General features: G+C 40.0%; 1 protein-coding gene across 1 annotated transcript in view; it reads left to right on the plus strand.

Moving 5' to 3' along the window:
- LOC117328269 (wiskott-Aldrich syndrome protein family member 2-like) overlaps positions 1 to 21,330 on the plus strand; it is a 38,049-nt gene extending 16,719 nt beyond the window's left edge. Inside the window, exons 2-6 of the mRNA XM_033885751.1 lie at positions 13,013 to 13,300; positions 13,853 to 14,006; positions 18,028 to 18,151; positions 18,272 to 19,247; positions 20,412 to 21,330. Coding sequence (XP_033741642.1) covers positions 13,033 to 13,300; positions 13,853 to 14,006; positions 18,028 to 18,151; positions 18,272 to 19,247; positions 20,412 to 20,590 — 1,701 coding nt within the window. The 5' untranslated portion in view covers positions 13,013 to 13,032 and the 3' untranslated portion in view covers positions 20,591 to 21,330. The remainder of the gene's footprint in view (positions 1 to 13,012; positions 13,301 to 13,852; positions 14,007 to 18,027; positions 18,152 to 18,271; positions 19,248 to 20,411) is intronic.
- Positions 21,331 to 21,335: the final 5 nt, after the last annotated feature.

A 21,335-nucleotide genomic window follows, 5' to 3' on the forward strand; every position in this document is an offset into this window, starting at 1 on the left:
TGAGCTATAACCTGTAATAAATGTTGTAAAAAACATACAAAGTTTGTGTACATAGTGTGATACACAATTACAAACTTTCCTGGTTTGAACCAGGAAGTTTAGAACATGATTTATATAACATGAGTGCATGTGTTCCTATTTATTAAGGGTGTTGACATATCTTATCAAATGCTTTTATCCATTATACCCATATCCTAGATACCCATATCCTAAATACCAATATCCTTAGAAACATGTTATTTCTACTATGTCTCTGTCAAAGTTAAATCATTTATATTAGTTACCACTACCATGTGTTTTATACAAGTTGTCATATCATTGGTACAAGTTATATCATTGGTAAAAGTTGTCATATCATTGGTACAAGTTGTCATATCATTGGTACAAGTTGTCATATCATTGGTACAAGTTGGCATATCATTGGTACAAGTCGTCATCATTGGTACAAGTTGTCATATCATTGGTACAAGTTGTCATATCATTGGTACAAGTCATCATATCATTGGTACAAGTTGTCATATCATTGGTACAAGTTGACATATCATTGGTACAAGTCATCATATCATTGGTACAAGTTGTCATATCATTGGTACAAGTTGTCATATCATTGGTACATTGGTACAAGTTGTCATATCATTGGTACAAGTCATCATATCATTGGTACAAATTGTCATATCATTGGTACAAGTTGTCATTTCATTGGTACATTGGTACAAGTTGTCATATCATTGGTACAAGTCATCATATCATTGGTACAAGTTGTCATATCATTGGTACAAGTTGTCATATCATTGGTACAAGTCATCATATCATTGGTACAAATTGTCATATCATTGGTACAAGTTGTCATTTCATTGGTACATTGGTACAAGTTGTCATATCATTGGTACAAGTCATCATATCATTGGTACAAGTTGTCATATCATTGGTACAAGTTGACATATCATTGGTACAAGTTGTCATATCATTGGTACATTGGTACAAGTTGTCATATCATTGGTACAAGTTGTCATATCATTGGTACAAGTTGACATATCATTGGTACAAGTTGTCATATCATTGGTACATTGGTACAAGTTGTCATATCATTGGTACAAGTCATCATATCATTGGTACAAGTTGACATATCATTGGTACAAGTTGTCATATCATTGGTACATTGGTACAAGTTGTCATATCATTGGTACAAGTTGTCATATCATTGGTACAAGTTGTCATATCATTGGTACAAGTTGTCATATCATTGGTACAAGTTGTCATCATTGGTACAAGTTGTCATATCATTGGTACAAGTTGTCATATCATTGGTACATTGGTACAAGTTGGCATATCATTGGTACAAGTTGTCATATCATTGGTACAAGTATTATAAATATTTCTGCTGTTTTCTTTTCACATTATCTCTGCCACAAAATGCCACAAAAATTCAGTCACTGGACCTTTGATGTACAGCCACGAACCTTGTAACCACCAGTCAGGGTGTTGATCATTTCCTGAAACGTTACTTTCTAAAGTTATTTATCAAGAAAGGCCCACACCCTAAAGCTTTAGAAAAATCACAGAAATAGCAGGAAAATTACACGGCTTGTGTAGAGTAGAAAATCACTGATCTTTACAACAGGAAAATAAATAACACAAGCTGTGTACAGTAAAAAATTACTGATCTTTACAACAGGAAAATAACACGCCCTGTCTCCAGTACTTTACAACAGGAAAATAACACGCCCTGTCTCCAGTAGATCCATATGTTCACAACAGGAAAAAAACATGCCCTGTCTCTAGTAAAGAATCACTGATCTTTACAACAGATATAGCATCTATCTTTGAGGATATTTACTTCACTTTCTACAACAGGTAATTAACATTTCAGACCATTTTTGTGTCATCACAGCTACAACTGCATGTCGGAGCCTTTCATTATCATCATGGAAGACACTTTCCCATAATACATTGGAATTTTCTTTGTCCATTAGATGGGATTCAACAGTCATTTCCGTAGATTGTGATTTGTTTCCACCGTTCCTGACACATCTTGATATAGGACCTATCCCATTCTACATTTCCACTTACAAATTAAATGATTCTGAAGTTGAATCTCCTAATCTTCTGCCATACACATTTTCCTGGTTGACCTTGGAAAGGATTACGGAATATCCACAGGACTCATGTCAGACATTTCTATGGATTTCCGGAAATTTCTACTAGCTAAGGATTTTACATGTTTTCCAATAGGTTGCCATGACAACACTGGACACAGATCTTGTTATTTCTGGAAAGTCGTATCTTCTCTAAGATAATTGGATTTCCTAAGGAAATGTTAAACATTTTTGGATACGCTATGGTTATACATGTATGTCTGCAGGCTGATGTTGTCAAAGCTTAAATTTGTATACCAGTGGAATAAAGATGTTATGCGCATGCTATCACAAAAAGGTACAGTGTACAACATATTCTGCAGTTTCTCTGTGTCTAGTTTCTAGGACAGTGTGAGGAAATAATGTGTCTGTTACGATGTCCGCACATCCCTAAACAATCCTTTTTATTGCTATTTCTTGAAAATTAAAAGAGAGATTTTTACAGAGATCCAATAAAGATCATTCAGTGGTGGGCGCCAAGATCCCTCTGAGATCTCATGTTGTGCATCCTTTGTAGCAAAGCCTATGGTTTATTGCATAGGCAAAGGAGATCCAATTTTGTATAAAAGGAAGTTGCGGCTCCCCAGTTAGACAGGGGGAAGGGGCCAATGGGGAAGTAGAGGTAAATTCTTTAAATCGCTACTCGTCCTGAATGACTAAATGGATTTCGATGAAATTTGGTCTGAAGCATCATTGAGCAACAGAGATCCAATGTTGTATAAACTGAGAACGTGGCTCCCCTGGCTGGGGTAACAAAAATGATATTTTGAATATTAATATAATTTCTTTATTGCTTACCCAACTATATATGCCATGTTTTACAGCATTGGCCAACGTTTTTAATTATGTTGTAAAATACGTACTGTTCTTATAAAATATAAATATTTGATTGTCCTCTAGAAGTCGGATAATAAAAATCCACGACCCGTCAATGCAAAGAATGCTTGATATGTCCAGACAGATCACAAACCATGCAGAATAATGGTTAAGAAGTTACCTTTTTTGATTTCCTTAGAAAATAGAATTAGACATCTAATTGATTTCCTCTTTATTGCTTTAAAGAATTTCTGCCCAAGGCCTTATGCAATTTCATTAGTGCTAATATGTTATCAAACTTTCAATGGCCTGGTGCTTCTCTACATTTATTTAGTATATCCTTTTTACACAGTATACAGGAATAGAAAGGATAATTGGAAATGTTTTCACAATTGTCTGTCTATGTTGTCTACAGAATTATTTGTGTGGCCTGTTTCACCAGTAACTATCAAGGAAGTATGAATAAATCACAGAGGTCACAGGGACAAACAGGACTAAAATGTAATTAGACACTCCAGTAAAATGGGACAGTTTTGTTAGTCGGACCCTCCAGTAAAATAGGACAGTTTTGTTAGTCGGACCCTCCAGTAAAATGGGACAGAATTGTTAGTCAGACCCTCCAGTAAAATGGGACATTTTTGTTAGTCAGACCCTGCAGTAAATGGGACAGAATTGTTAGTCGGACCCTCCAGTAAAATAGGACAGTTTTGTTAGTCGGACCCTCCTGTAAAATGGGACAGTTTTGTTAGTCGGACCCTCCAGTAAAATGGGACAGAATTAATATTGTTAGTCGGACCCTCCAGTAAAATGGGACAGTTTTGTTAGTCGGACCCTCCAGTAAAATGGGACAGTTTTGTTAGTCAGACCCTCCAGTAAAATGGGACAGTTTTGTTAGTCAGACCCTGCAGTAAATGGGACAGTTTTGTTAGTCGGACCCTCCGGTAAAATGGGACAGTTTTGTTAGTCAGACCCTGCAGTAAATGGGGCAGAATTGTTAGTCGGACCCTCCAGTAAAATGGGACAGTTTTGTTAGTCAGACCCTGCAGTAAATGGGGCAGAATTGTTAGTCAGACCCTCCGGTAAAATGGGACAGTTTTGTTAGTCAGACCCTCCGGTAAAATGGGACAGAATTGTTAGTCTGACCCTCCAGTAAAATGGGACAGAATTGTTAGTCTGACCCTCCGGTAAAATGGGACAGTTTTGTTAGTCAGACCCTCCAGTAAATGGGACAGAATTGTTAGTCTGACCTCTCAGTGAAGTCGAGTGGCACTGTGTACAATATTTAATATAGCTGTTTACAAATAGAGGGGTGAATCAGAGTGATATTAGTATTATGTACAACCCTGTAAATCCTGTGATCAGGTCCAATGTCCAGTGTGTGGCCTGAGAGGTTGTTGTCAGTATACTTAAGTGACCAGAGGTGTCCTTGTTGTGTCCTTGATGTGTGTATTTGTGGGGAAAAAAGTAAAACATATCTGTGGGAACTGATCGATGCTGACATAAAGATGGTTCATCAGACATGTCTGATACTGACAGAGGGAGGGTTCATTAGACATGTCTGATGCTGACTTAAAGATGGTTCATTAGATGTGTCTGATACTGACAGAGGGAGGGTTCATTAGATGTGTCTGATACTGACAGAGGGAGGGTTCATTAGATGTGTCTGATACTGACAGAGGGAGGGTTCATCAGACATGTCTGATACTAACAGAGGGAGGGTTCATTAGATGTGTCTGATGCTGACAGAGGGAGGGTTCATTAGATGTGTCTGATACTGACAGAGGGAGGGTTCATTAGATGTGTCTGATACTGACAGAGGGAGGGTTCATTAGATGTGTCTGATGCTGACAGAGGGAGGGTTCATTAGATGTGTCTGATACTGACAGAGGGAGGGTTCATAAGATGTGTCTGATACTGACAGAGGGAGGGTTCATTAGATGTGTCTGATACTGACAGAGGGAGGGCTCATTAGATGTGTCTGATACTGACAGAGGGAGGGTTCATTAGATGTGTCTGATACTGACAGAGGGAAGGTTCATTAGATGTGTTTGATACTGACAGAGGGAGGGTTCATTAGATGTGTCTGATACTGACAGAGGGAGGGTTCATTAGATGTGTCTGATACTGACAGAGGGAGGGTTCATTAGATGTGTCTGATACTGACAGAGGGAAGGTTCATTAGATGTGTCTGATACTGACAGAGGGAGGGTTCATTAGATGTGTTTGATACTGACAGAGGGAGGGTTCATTAGATGTGTCTGATACTGACAGAGGGAGGGTTCATCAGACATGTCTGATACTGACAGAGGGAGGGTTCATTAGATGTGTCTGATACTGACAGAGGGAGGGTTCATTAGATGTGTCTGATACTGACAGAGGGAGGGTTCATTAGATGTGTCTGATGCTGACAGAGGGAGGGTTCATTAGATGTGTCTGATACTGACAGAGGGAGGGTTCATAAGATGTGTCTGATACTGACAGAGGGAGGGTTCATTATACAGTGTCTGATGCTGACAGGGATGCTTTATCAGACAGCTGGCTACATACCTGTTATAGGTCGTGGTGATTTATAACCAGTGTGGTGTAAAATTGTCATCATGTTTACCTGTTATAGCGATAGTCTTGAAGACATATTAGTCTCACAATACACTGAAATGTGGCAAATAGACTTGCTCAAGACCCCGATATTAATGCAATGATGTCTATATAAGGACAATATCAGGTCATTCAATGACCCCAATATTAATACAATGATGTCTATATAAGGACAATTGCAGGTCATTTTATGCCCCCAAAACAATGACAATCTATATATATATAGACTTATATTATATAATCAGAATGTAACTAAATACACATTGAGATTTTTCAAGTCACTTTAATTTGCCTTCATCAATCTTGTGTTGACTAACTGTAGAGTTAAAGACTGAATTGTAATGCAATAGTGTACTGTGATTATATAAAAGGTTGTTACAATGTACTTAGAATAATGTGAAATGAGTCTTAGTAGTTGATATAATGTAGATCTATGAAATGAGAGTCTAAGTAGCTTATATTACGTAGAATAGTATGAAATGAGACTATGTAGTTGATCATGGCCCTATTTCCACATAAATGTATTCAACTATGTGTTATTTGTTTGTATAAAGTATGCAGTGTGTATTTCATGACCTCAACCTTTGGGCAGTTGTTAAACAAATGCTTGTGTATTTTAGGCTGCTATGCCAAAATATCGTGTTGAATGTATGTATATACATGTAATGTTATGGCTGTTGATCATGACTTGACTGATGGTAACTGAGACTGAGACAGTCTGGCCTAGAGACAGGTGGAGACAGTCAGGACTGGAGACAGGTGGACAAAGTCAGGCCTAGAGACAGGTGGACAAAGTCACGACTAGAGACAGGTGGAGACAGTCTGGACTAGAGACAGGTGGACAAAGTCAGGCCTAGAGACAGGTGGAGACAGTCTGGACTAGAGACAGGTGGAGACAGTCTGGACTAGAGACAGGTGGAGACAGTCTGGACTAGAGACAGGTGGACAAAGTCAGGCCTAGAGACAGGTGGACAAAGTCACGACTAGAGACAGGTGGACAAAGTCAGGCCTAGAGTCAGGTGGACACAGTCTGGACTAGAGACAGGTGGACAAAGTCATCCTAGAGACAGGTGGACAAAGTCTGGACTAGAGACAGGTGGACAAAGTCAGGCCTAGAGACAGGTGGACAAAGTCAGGCCTAGAGACAGGTGGACAAAGTCAGGACTAGAGACAGGTGGACAAAGTCAGGCCTAGAGACAGGTGGACAAAGTCAGGCATAGAGTCAGGTGGACAAAGTCAGGCCTAGAGACAGGTGGACAAAGTCAGGCCTAGAGACAGGTGGACAAAGTCAGGCCTAGAGACAGGTGGAGACAGTCTGGACTAGAGACAGGTGGACAAAGTCAGGCCTAGAGACAGGTGGACAAAGTCAGGCCTAGAGACAGGTGGACAAAGTCAGCCTAGAGACAGGTGGAGACAGTCAAAGAAAAGTTCTGACTTAGTGGTGAAATATTGAGGTTAAGACTTTACATTTTGAAAATTACTGTTAGTCTGAAAAAGTCAAAAGTTTTTGTATAGATTTTATGAATGGCAGTTTAGTGATCTATCAAAATTACATTGGACATATAGTATTGTTCTGCTGCCTGTACTTATCGCTGGGCCATGCTGGCAGCCCTTGAAGTTGCTACACTGGTGATAGGACCATTGAACTTACTTCCTTGTGTCACAGGAACCAGATTGAAAATACTTTATTTACTGAATGAACTCTGAGGGAATGCAAGCAGTTTCTTCTTAGCCAAGAAACCAGATTCATACTGACAACCTACTTCCACATATATACACATATGTACATATGCTTATAAATCTGCCTCTTTAGGGTAATTTTAATGAGTAGTGCCTGTACTTGTGTGGATGAGAGATGAGGAGCACTTAAATAAGGACAGGTCTCGTATTTATCTGTAACCCCAGGTCTGACTGTGCATAGTGTCCATACTGTTACACAACATATACACAGTATATGGAGACTGGTGGGGTCATTTTAAGGGTAGACGTTAAGTGAGACTCTCATATAAACTTCTCATCCAGCTATTAAAGGAGAGATCATATGATCAGGAGCCTGTGTATACCCAATATCATGTCCGTCTAATGCTGGATCTGTATGTGATCAGGAGCCTGTGTATACCCAATGTCATGTCCGTCTAATGCATTGGATCTGTATGTGATCAGGAGCCTGTGTATACCCAATATCATGTCCGTCTAATGCATTGGATCTGTATGTGATCAGGAGCCTGTTTATACCCAATATCATGTCCGTCTAATGCTGGATCTGTATGTGATCAGGAGCCTGTTTATACCCAATATCATGTCCGTCTAATGCTGGATCTGTATGTGATCAGGTGCCTGTGTATACCCAATATCATGTCCGTCTAATGCTGGATCTGTATGTGATCAGGAGCCTGTGTATACCCAATCTCATGTCCGTCTAATGCATTGGATCTGTATGTGATCAGGAGCCTGTGTATACCCAATATCATGTCCGTCTAATGCTGGATCTGTATGTGATCAGGAGCCTGTTTATACCCAATATCATGTCCGTCTAATGCTGGATCTGTATGTGATCAGGAGCCTGTTTATACCCAATATCATGTCCGTCTAATGCATTGGATCTGTATGTGATCAGGAGCCTGTGTATACCCAATATCATGTCCGTCTAATGCTGGATCTGTATGTGATCAGGAGCCTGTGTATACCCAATATCATGTCCGTCTAATGCTGGATCTGTATGTGATCAGGAGCCTGTGTATACCCAATATCATGTCCGCCTAATGCTGGATCTGTATGTGATCAGGAGCCTGTGTATACCCAATATCATGTCCGTCTAATGCTGGATCTGTATGTGATCAGGAGCCTGTGTATACCCAATATCATGTCCGTCTAATGCTGGATCTGTATGTGATCAGGAGCCTGTGTATACCCAATATCATGTCCGTCTAATGCTGGATCTGTATGTGATCAGGAGCCTGTTTATACCCAATATCATGTCCGTCTAATGCTGGATCTGTATGTGATCAGGAGCCTGTTTATACCCAATCTCATGTCCGTCTAATGCTGGATCTGTATGTGATCAGGAGCCTGTGTATACCCAATATCATGTCCGCCTAATGCTGGATCTGTATGTTTCAGTCACTTCAACTGATTTCTTTGGAGAGATTTATATCACTGTAAACATGAGTTCAATTTTAATGTGTAATTAGCTGTCTGAAGTTCTGAGTAATGATGCCCCACACCCAGAGCAGGTCTGATACTTTCTAAGCTGTATGACCTATATATATGGTACATATTGAAAAGCTTGCACTTCCTTGCTGTAACAAGAATGAACCCAAAGACAGTGTATATACGTAGGTGCTACCAGAAACTGAAAAAGCCAGGCATGTACAGAAAAGTTTTTTTTGGTAGATAACTAATACATTTGTTCCCTAGGATTTGTAATTTCATTATTTGTGATTTTCTGATTCAAGAGCCATGAAAATCCATCAATTCTTCCTTGAAGTTTCTTGTCTAGTTCTGTGTATTGTACTGATTGTGTGAGGGCTCTGGGAGAAGAAGAACCTTAAATACTTTGTGATGGTTTGAGTTAGTTGACTGTATCTAGTGACTGTTATATGGATTCATCAGGTGAGTGTGACCATAACATTGTATATGACAATTACTCTAGCATTACCTGTGTAAAAGTCAGGATCCAATTTGGAAATACAAATAAATGCTATTGACTAGGTTTAATTATCGCCCTATAAGGCAGCTGTGTGTATTAGGCTGTCCATGGCAGTGTGATGTGTGGCTGGACGTCCACCCACTGGTCAGTCTGACATGGCCAGACATCTTGATCAATAGACTGTGGTCATTGGACACTTGTGTTAGTACAGTAAAGGTTTCCATTCTTATCTTTCAAACCATTGTGTACATTGCAGAATGCTGATGTCTTTGAACTGAAGACAAATGTTTGTGCTGGTTTCATATTTAACTGTAATGAAAAAGTATAGATAATAACAGAGACAGACGATGTCAATCTACCACATACATATAGTGTACATGGTGGACATTGATGTGGGTGTATCAATAGTGGGTGCTTACCTAAAGAGAATGTCATTTCAGCAGATATAGATCCATATGGAGTTGTGTAAGGGTGAATTTCAAATGTTGGCTATAACAGAATTCTAGACCTAATGTAATATGTGGCTGGCTAATGACTGATGTGATGATGCTTCATTGAGATAGCATCATGTTTGTCCATCAGATTCAGTTTGTGCTTACCTGATATTGTCTGGCCGTTGCCCAGCGGAGTCATTTTAATTTGGGATTGATGAGTATTTCCCTGCAGTGTCAAGGTCACTGATTCTAGATTGAGTGTTTCCCTGTTTCAAGGTCATTGACTGTAGATTGTGTATGTTTCCCTGTATCAAGGTCACTGATTGTAGATTGAGTGTTTCCCTGTGTCAAGGTCACTGATTGTAGATTGAGTGTTTCCCTGTGTCAAGGTCACTGATTGTAGATTGAGTGTTTCCCTGTGTCAAGCTCACTGATTGTAGATTGAGTGTTTTCCTGTGTCAAGGTCACTGATTGTAGATTGAGTGTTTCCCTGTATCAAGGTCACTGATTGTAGATTGAGTGTTTCCCTGTGTCAAGGTCACTGATAGTAGATTTGAGTGTTTCCCTGTGTCAAGGTCACTGATTGTAGATTGAGTTTTCCCTGTATCAAGGTCACTGATTGTAGATTGAGTGTTTCCCTGTGTCAAGGTCACTGATTGTAGATTGTGTATGTTTCCCTGTATCAAGGTCACTGATAGTAGATTTGAGTGTTTCCCTGTGTCAAGGTCACTGATTGTAGATTGAGTGTTTCCCTGTATCAAGGTCACTGATTGTAGATTTGAGTGTTTCCCTGTATCAAGGTCACTGATTGTAGATTGAGTGTTTCCCTGTATCAAGGTCACTGATTGTAGATTGAGTGTTTCCCTGTATCAAGGTCACTGATAGTAGATTTGAGTGTTTCCCTGTATCAAGGTCACTGATTGTAGATTGAGTGTTTCCCTGTGTCAAGGTCACTGATTGTAGATTGTGTATGTTTCCCTGTGTCAAGGTCACTGATTGTAGATTGAGTGTTTCCCTGTGTCAAGGTCACTGATTGTAGATTTTGTATGTTTCCCTGTATCAAGGTCACTGATAGTAGATTTGAGTGTTTCCCTGTATCAAGGTCACTGATTGTAGATTGAGTGTTTCCCTGTGTCAAGGTCACTGATTGTAGATTGAGTTTTCCCTGTATCAAGGTCTCTGATTGTAGATTGAGTGTTTTACTGTTTCAAGGTCACTGATTGTGGATTGTACATGTTTCCCTGTGTCATTAAGAAAGGTTCACTGATAATCATAGAAGTTCACTCAGCATACAATAAAATAGATATTGAAATGATAAATTGTGTATATTAGTATACAGGTCTGAATTCTGAACTATCTGTACAGTTTACTCCACTAACTGTTGTAATTTATTAAGGTTACTTCCGTTGGTTACCGTCCTACATTTTGTACAGAACCCTACATACCACATGTACTGTTGTCATGTTCTATACGTACATGTTTAAAGCAGTATGGTTTTTTTTTTTTTGTTCAAGGCATGTGTTCTTCCTGGTTTTCCTCAAACGTTTTTTTCCTTCTCTGCACAGAAAAATCATATGATTTGCATTATCTTTCTGGATATAATATTTTTGATTTCCCACTTCATTCTAAAATGAATACATGGTTTTCATAAATTGTTGATGTACTTTACAACCTTAGGTTGTGTGTTGGGGAGGTTGGTGTAGGTGTACAACGCATGGCTGAACACAATGTTCCTGGCTATGATAATTTGTTTGATATTTCATACTTGTGTGGTATTTAGTACAGTTATACTTTATGATTAAATACACCAGTGTACATGTGTCTATAAATAGCTACATCACATTACAACAGACTTTCGACACTGATATCACTCTTATCATAGCTCTGATATACACACATTGTACCTGGATCATTCACCTGATATCTCTTTCTCATTACATAATAAATTCAAGCTGAATTATATATTTTGTTAACTCCTGCCCTAATGAAGCTCAGAAAACATCATTCCTGTTGTACACAATGAAACACATACCAGATATTCCTACCTTCTATAACAGTTTTTTTACTTTGGGTAATGTTTGCTATAACAAGAGATACAATGAATTACCATTCTTATGTCATTAATTTCTTCATTAAGATGAACTGTAATGAATTTGTGTTTATATACATTTTCAGTTATATGAATATGTATCTAATGACTTGGATGATGTGTTGGTTACAGCTTTGATTACAGTATCTCCTCTCTAGTAAGATTTCCCGTGTTTGTGTGTACAGTATCTCCTCTCTAGTAAGATTTCCCGTGTTTGTGTGTACAGTATCTCCTGTCTAGTAAGATTTCCCGTGTTTGTGTGTACAGTATCTCCTGTCTAGTAAGATTTCCCGTGTTTGTGTGTACAGTATCTCCTCTCTAGTAAGATTTCCCGTGTTTGTGTGTACAGTATCTCCTCTCTAGTAAGATTTCCCGTGTTTGTGTGTACAGTATCTCCTGTCTAGTAAGATTTCCCGTGTTTGTGTGTACAGTATCTCCTGTCTAGTAAGATTTCCCGTGTTTGTGTGTACAGTATCTCCTGTCTAGTAAGATTTCCCGTGTTTGTGTGTACAGTATCTCCTGTCTAGTAAGATTTCCCGTGTTTGTGTGTACAGTATCTCCTCTCTAGTAAGATTTCCCGTGTTTGTGTGTACAGTATCTCCTCTCTAGTAAGATTTCCCGTGTTTGTGTGTACAGTATCTCCTCTCTAGTAAGATTTCCCGTGTTTGTGTGTACAGTATCTCCTCTCTAGTAAGATTTCCCGTGTTTGTGTGTACAGTATCTCCTCTCTAGTAAGATTTCCCGTGTTTGTGTGTACAGTATCTCCTCTCTAGTAAGATTTCCCGTGTTTGTGTGTACAGTATCTCCTCTCTAGTAAGATTTCCCGTGTTTGTGTGTTTTGAGGAGTGATTACAGTATCTCCTCTCTAGTAAGATTTCCCGTGTTTGTGTGTACAGTATCTCCTCTCTAGTAAGATTTCCCGTGTTTGTGTGTACAGTATCTCCTCTCTAGTAAGATTTCCCGTGTTTGTGTGTACAGTATCTCCTCTCTAGTAAGATTTCCCCGTGTTTGTGTGTACAGTATCTCCTCTCTAGTAAGATTTCCCGTGTTTGTGTGTACAGTATCTCCTCTCTAGTAAGATTTCCCGTGTTTGTGTGTACAGTATCTCCTCTCTAGTAAGATTTCCCCGTGTTTGTGTGTACAGTATCTCCTCTCTAGTAAGATTTCCCGTGTTTGTGTGTTTTGAGGAGTGATTACAGTATCTCCTCTCTAGTAAGATTTCCCCAGTATTTGTGTGTTTTGAGGAGTAATATAAATACCTATGACATAATTAGGATCTTCCTTCTATCGACAGGTTCAGAAGAATAAGTAGCCATGCCGTTCATTCAGCGGTGTATAGACCCGACTCAGGTGAGCCGCGAGGAGGTGGACAAGTCGGTTACTAACGAGCTGGAATGTGTCACCAATCATACCCTGAGTAACATCATTCTGCAGCTGAGCAGTCTGAGTAAACATGCTGAGGACATGTTTGTGGAGCTGACCGCAGAGGCTGACCTGTTCAATAAGCGGGCTGGCCAGCTCCAGTACAGAATCGACCACCTTCGGGACAAGGTTACCCAGCTTGATGCAGCAGTGGAACCAGGTAATGACCCTAATTGTTTCTAACAAACATCAAACCTCCATGGTATAACCTTAACACAGATTCATGTTACCATGAATTAGTATCGACTGGTGTTCTATACAAAATTTACTCCTCTGAGAACAATGCTAAAGATATGGCATTTCGATGACAACACTGGTTTATAGGTAAGATATACTTGTGAGTGTCATGATTTATAGAGAACTGCTATATTGTAGAATGTAGAATCATGATATGATTGACATGGGAGATACTTATTGGTGAGTTTTTTTATCATTAACACAAATAGCTTGGTACATATATTAATTTTTTGTAGCTTTTGATTTCTTGTATTCTGATATGTATTTAGCACATATTGGCCATCCCATGGCTGGAGCTACAGTGTATTACTTATAACAGGTAATTATAATTAAATTGTGAGTTTGTGCTTTACTGCATTAATCTGTTTATTGTTCTCCTTGGCAGTCCAATATGAGTTATGCCCCTTGTGTTGTCATTTTGACTTGTTCAATGGAATAAAACAATGAACTCCAACGTTGATATCTGTTGTTGCAGTGTCTCTACAGGATATCCATCTGAGGAAGCCGTTTAAGAGTTCAATGCCTCACGACCAACAAGTGGTATCACAGAACACAATTCCTCGCGCCATCCAAAACAGCTACAATCACTGCGATCAGCCACCTGCTCTCAGCAAACTAGATGTATTCAGGTGAGTAGTGACCCTGGTAATATCGTACCTTGTTATGGGGACATGCTTTTGTTCTTTTTGCATCAGAATTCATTACTTATTGGGAAAAGTACCCTTTTCTGTGACAGAGTTCCGAGTGACCACAGACTCTGGAAGGTCCATGGAAACGCCCTAGTGGGGGTCCCAGGGTTGTGGAGCCCCAAAGGCTGAAAATGATTTAAGGTTTTACATGTGTATACTGTGTGATTGGCTCTCCTTATAACTATGGGAGAGTTTAAGCTCCTTTTTGAAAAAAGCTGATAATTAGAGGTCATTTCTGAAACTTTGTATACAAATACTCGCTTCTGATGCTAACTGAAGCTTGAAATGTGAATATGTTAATATTATATTATACCCGCTAATGATGGCGACTGAGGCTTGGAGAGTGAATGTGTTAATATTATATTATACCAGCTACTGATGGCGACTGAGGCTTGGAGAGTGAATGTGTTAATATTATATTATACCCCCTAATGATGGCGATGGAGGCTTGGAGAGTGAATGTGTTAATATTATATTATACCCACTAATGATGGCGACTGAGGCTTGGAGAGTGAATGTGTTAATATTATATTATACCCCCTAATGATGGCGATGGAGGCTTGGAGAGTGAATGTGTTAATATTATATTATACCCGCTACTGATGGCGACTGAGGCTTGGAGAGTGAATGTGTTAATATTATATTATACCAGCTACTGATGGCGACTGAGGCTTGGAGAGTGAATGTGTTAATATTATATTATACCAGCTAATGATGGCGACTGAGGCTTGGAGAGTGAATGTGTAATATTATATTATACCCACTACTGATGGCGACTGAGGCTTGGAGAGTGAATGTGTTAATATTATATTATACCAGCTACTGATGGCGACTGAGGCTTGGAGAGTGAATGTGTTAATATTATATTATACCAGCTACTAATGGCGACTGAGGCTTGGAGAGTGAATGTGTTAATATTATATTATACCCACTAATGATGGCGACTGAGGCTTGGAGAGTGAATGTGTTAATATTATATTATACCAGCTACTGATGGCGACTGAGGCTTGGAGAGTGAATGTGTTAATATTATATTATACCAGCTACTGATGGCGACTGAGGCTTGGAGAGTGAATGTGTTAATATTATATTATACCAGCTACTGATGGCCACTGAGGCTTGGAGAGTGAATGTGTTAATATTATATTATACCCGCTACTGATGGCGACTGAGGCTTGGAGAGTGAATGTGTTATATACCTGCTACTGATGGCGACTGAGGCTTGGAGAGTGAATGTGTTAATATTATATTATACCCACTACTGATGGCGACTGAGGCTTGGAGAGTGAATGTGTTAATATTATATTATACCCACTACTGATGGTGGCTGAGGCTTGGAGAGTGAATGTGTTAATATTATATTATACCAGCTACTGATGGCGACTGAGGCTTGGAGAGTGAATGTGTTAATATTATATTATACCAGCTACTAATGGCGACTGAGGCTTGGAGAGTGAATGTGTTAATATTATATTATACCCACTAATGATGGCGACTGAGGCTTGGAGAGTGAATGTGTTAATATTATATTATACCAGCTACTGATGGCGACTGAGGCTTGGAGAGTGAATGTGTTAATATTATATTATACCAGCTACTGATGGCGACTGAGGCTTGGAGAGTGAATATGTTAATATTATATTATACCCACTAATGATGGCGACTGAGGCTTGGAGAGTGAATGTGTTAATATTATATTATACCAGCTACTGATGGCGACTGAGGCTTGGAGAGTGAATGTGTTAATATTATATTATACCAGCTACTGATGGCGACTGAGGCTTGGAGAGTGAATGTGTTAATATTATATCATACCCACTAATGATGGCGACTGATGCTTGGAGAGTGAATGTGTTAATATTATATTATACCAGCTACTGATGGCGACTGAGGCTTGGAGAGTGAATGTGTTAATATTATATTATACCAGCTACTGATGGCGACTGAGGCTTGGAGAGTGAATGTGTTAATATTATATTATACCAGCTACTGATGGCGACTGAGGCTTGGAGAGTGAATGTGTTAATATTATATTATACCAGCTACTGATGGCGACTGAGGCTTGGAGAGTGAATGTGTTAATATTATATTATACCAGCTACTGATGGCGACTGAGGCTTGGAGAGTGAATGTGTTAATATTATATTATACCAGCTACTGATGGCGACTGAGGCTTGGAGAGTGAATGTGTTAATATTATATTATACCAGCTACTGAGGGCGACTGAGGCTTGGAGAGTGAATGTGTTAATATTATATTATACCAGCTACTGATGGCGACTGAGGCTTGGAGAGTGAATGTGTTAATATTATATTATACCAGCTACTGATGGCGACTGAGGCTTGGAGAGTGAATGTGTTAATATTATATTATACCAGCTACTGATGGCGACTGAGGCTTGGAGAGTGAATGTGTTAATATTATATTATACCCACTAATGATGGCGACTGAGGCTTGGAGAGTGAATGTGTTAATATTATATTATACCCGCTACTGATGGCGACTGAGGCTTGGAGAGTGAATGTGTTAATATTATATTATACCCACTACTGATGGCGACTGAGGCTTGGAGAGTGAATGTGTTAATATTATATTATACCAGCTACTGAGGGCGACTGAGGCTTGGAGAGTGAATGTGTTAATATTATATTATACCAGCTACTGATGGCGACTGAGGCTTGGAGAGTGAATGTGTTAATATTATATTATACCAGCTACTGATGGCGACTGAGGCTTGGAGAGTGAATGTGTTAATATTATATTATACCCACTAATGATGGCGACTGAGGCTTGGAGAGTGAATGTGTTAATATTATATTATACCAGCTACTGATGGCGACTGAGGCTTGGAGAGTGAATGTGTTAATATTATATTATACCAGCTACTGATGGCGACTGAGGCTTGGAGAGTGAATGTGTTAATATTATATCATACTATACCCACTAATGATGGCGACTGATGCTTGGAGAGTGAATGTGTTAATATTATATTATACCAGCTACTGATGGCGACTGAGGCTTGGAGAGTGAATGTGTTAATATTATATTATACCAGCTACTGATGGCGACTGAGGCTTGGAGAGTGAATGTGTTAATATTATATTATACCAGCTACTGATGGCGACTGAGGCTTGGAGAGTGAATGTGTTAATATTATATTATACCAGCTACTGATGGCGACTGAGGCTTGGAGAGTGAATGTGTTAATATTATATTATACCAGCTACTGATGGCGACTGAGGCTTGGAGAGTGAATGTGTTAATATTATATTATACCAGCTACTGATGGCGACTGAGGCTTGGAGAGTGAATGTGTTAATATTATATTATACCAGCTACTGATGGCGACTGAGGCTTGGAGAGTGAATGTGTTAATATTATATTATACCAGCTACTGAGGGCGACTGAGGCTTGGAGAGTGAATGTGTTAATATTATATTATACCCGCTACTGATGGCGACTGAGGCTTGGAGAGTGAATGTGTTAATATTATATTATACCAGCTACTGATGGCGACTGAGGCTTGGAGAGTGAATGTGTTAATATTATATTATACCAGCTACTGATGGCGACTGAGGCTTGGAGAGTGAATGTGTTAATATTATATTATACCCACTAATGATGGCGACTGAGGCTTGGAGAGTGAATGTGTTAATATTATATTATACCCGCTACTGATGGCGACTGAGGCTTGGAGAGTGAATGTGTTAATATTATATTATACCCGCTACTGATGGCGACTGAGGCTTGGAGAGTGAATGTGTTAATATTATATTATACCAGCTACTGAGGGCGACTGAGGCTTGGAGAGTGAATGTGTTAATATTATATTATACCAGCTACTGATGGCGACTGAGGCTTGGAGAGTGAATGTGTTAATATTATATTATACCAGCTACTGATGGCGACTGAGGCTTGGAGAGTGAATGTGTTAATATTATATTATGTTTCATGTTTATAGGGAAGATGGACGAGACAGTATGAAATTTTACACCGACCCAGGGTATTTCTTTGAATTATGGTATGCAGAGATTCAAAAAGACATCGAACAAAAACGAACAGAATTACGAAAAAAGAAACGACAGGTATGTTCTGTTATTTATGATATCTTCCATTGGTGTTGAATGTTGAATATGTATTGAATTTTCTACAGAACTATGGCACAAGTCAGTTTTCTCTTAATCAATTTTTGCTTTGTGTTACAGAGACCAGGTAAGGAGCAAACAGGAGGGCGTCGCCCACGACAGATAGTCACAAAGAAGGAAAAGTTTGCCCATGCAGCACATGGTGTAGAGTTTAGTGATCATTACAAGGACCCTAAGGCTCTAGGAATTCAACCTACTGCTAACCACTACTCCTCACAGGAACTCCACAATGATACTCGCCAGGCTGATCAGCATCAACGGCCTGGCAGTCTAGATGTTCGTCACAGTCAGGCGAAGGGCCATCAAAAGAAACAAGCCAATGGGCCTCATCCTGCTGGTCCCCCACCACAACAACCCCAGGGGTACCCTCAACAACCAGGGCAGGCTGAGCAGGAGTTCCCAACTCCTCCCTACACTAATCACCAGCCCTACTCCTCTCCACAACACCAACCAAACAGAAACTCCACACGTGCACACAATGTGATGCAGAGTCCTGCCCGCCCCTCCCAGCCTCCTCCTGCTCCTCCTCCCAATATGGGGGACAGACAGAGTCCATCTACACGCGATAGTTTGCCTCCACCACCACCCCCACCAGACCCCCATATGTCCTATACCCCCAGCCCCCAGACAACCCCTCAACCAGCCCGTCACCCTCTTGTTCATCAGAATAGCCGACACTCCCCTGCACACCAACCACACCACTCTAGTCCAGCAAGACAAGACTCCACAGTTCTGCCCCCTCCCCCACCTTCCCCTCCAAACTCACAGACACCAGACACTCCTGTCAACCTACCACCCCCACCCTCTCCCCCAGGCATGGGCGTTTTGCCCCCACCTCCTCCCCCTCCTCCCCCGCCCCCACCACCTCCTCCTGCAGAAGCAAAGCTGAACGGCATCGGTCACATGGCCCATGACACAACATCCATCTCCTCATCAACTAGCTCAATGACTACAGGGTCTACAGGAAACATGCCTGAGCCACCAACCGCAGGCAGTGGACGGAGTGCTCTGCTGGAGGAGATACGCAACAAAGAACGTAAGTATCTGGTGTAGATACACAACTGTTAACTTATCAGCTGATGGTGTTTAGTGAACTAAACTTACACTAATCAGCTGATGGTGTTTAGTGTACTGAGATTACACTAATCAGCTGATGGTGTTTAGTGTACTAAGCTTACACTAATCAGCTGATGGTGTTTAGTGTACTGAGACTTAACACTAATCAGCTGATGGTGTTTAGTGTACTGAGATTAACACTAATCAGCTGATGGTGTTTAGTGTACTGAGCTTAACACTAATCAGCTGATGGTGTTTAGTGTACTGAGATTAACACTAATCAGCTGATGGTGTTTAAGTGTGTACTAAACTTACACTAATCAGCTGATGGTGTTTAGTGTACTAAACTTACACTAATCAGCTGATGGTGTTTAGTGTACTGAGATTACACTAATCAGCTGATGGTGTTTAGTGTACTAAACTTACACTAATCAGCTGATGGTGTTTAGTGTAGTGAGATTAACACTAATCAGCTGATGGTGTTTAGTGTACTAAACTTACACTAATCAGCTGATGGTGTTTAGTGTAGTGAGATTAACGCTAATCAGCTGATGGTGTTTAGTGTACTGAGCTTACACTAATCAGCTGATGGTGTTTAGTGTACTGAGCTTACACTAATCAGCTGATGGTGTTTAGTGTACTGAGCTTACACTAATCAGCTGATGGTGTTTAGTGTACTAAACTTACACTAATCAGCTGATGGTGTTTAGTGTAGTGAGATTAACGCTAATCAGCTGATGGTGTTTAGTGTACTGAGCTTACGTATCCACCGATGTTAAGTAGAGGTAACTGTATCCACAAATGTTAAGTAGAGGTAACTGTATCCACAAATGTTAAGTAGAGGTAACTGTATCCACAAATGTTAAGTAGAGGTAACTGTATCCACCAATGTTAGTAGAGGTAACTGTATCCACAAATGTTAGTAGAGGTAACTGTATCCACCGATGTTAAGTAGAGGTAACTGTATCCACCAATGTTAAGTAGAAGTAACTGATGTTAAGTAAAAGAAGGAAACGGATATTGTGAGATTGCAGCTCTCTCTCTCTCTCTTTCTCTCTCTCTCTCTCTTTCTCTCCCCGCCCCAGTTAAACTGATAGGAATTCTGAAATCTTATTAAATGTTTTCCTGTTTTATACATGTACAGTGTACAGTCAGCTGAGGAAGGTGGAGGATCGTAAAAAACAGGAGGAGGAAAAAAGAACGCCAACCGGACGCTTTGATGTGCATTCCATCATGAACCGGGCATTCGAGGTTAGGCGCAAAGCCCTGGAGGCAAGCGACACTGAGAGTGAGGATGGATCATCAGAGGAAGAATGGAATTGATTGGTCATCACTCATTACTATGGATACATTTTACCCAGGAATGTGATTGGCCAATCAGGCATATAATCCTTAAGCTTGCATTATTACCCAGGATTGTGTAAGGGCTGCCTAGAAGGTTCTGATTTCAGGCTGGTTTGGAATGTATGATTGTTTGTGTCCCCATCATGAGGGATAAAACAGGAAATGCTGATGATTGGACTGGAGTGTGCTTCTGGTACTTACAGAATGACCAGGGGAAAGAGTAGCAATGCAAAGTGACCCGAAGGCTATACTTGTATAGCAGTGGAATGAGGAAGTACTCAGAGAACAATACTTAGAGTGGTGTTAAAGCCGAGTTTTCGGAGGACTATACTTAGAACAGTGAAATAGTTACTACTTACCCCTCAGCAGGCCCTTTATGGCTTTTGTTGCCATAGAAATAGTTTCATACACAAAGTATAAGCATACATTTTACATAACGTTTTGCTTGTAATGATTTGAGTTATTCAGATTTGAATATTGTTATATATGGTACTGTACTAACCCTCATGTATTTCATTATTAAGTTGATTGTTTTATCAGTGATGTCAGTGGGAGATCCTTCTCCCTCATACACAGTCTCCTATGGCTGGGTTCTTCCAGCTTTATCTAACTATTATTTCAGAGTATTGATCTGTTTGTATCACTTAAAATAAGTACAGCCAAAGGCCACACAATTATTGGGGCTCCCTCGCTTGGTACACCAGAGAACGTAACGACAAGTGTC

Source organism: Pecten maximus, chromosome 5 (genome assembly GCF_902652985.1).
Source record: "Pecten maximus chromosome 5, xPecMax1.1, whole genome shotgun sequence".
In the NCBI taxonomy this organism is placed as follows: domain Eukaryota; kingdom Metazoa; phylum Mollusca; class Bivalvia; order Pectinida; family Pectinidae; genus Pecten; species Pecten maximus.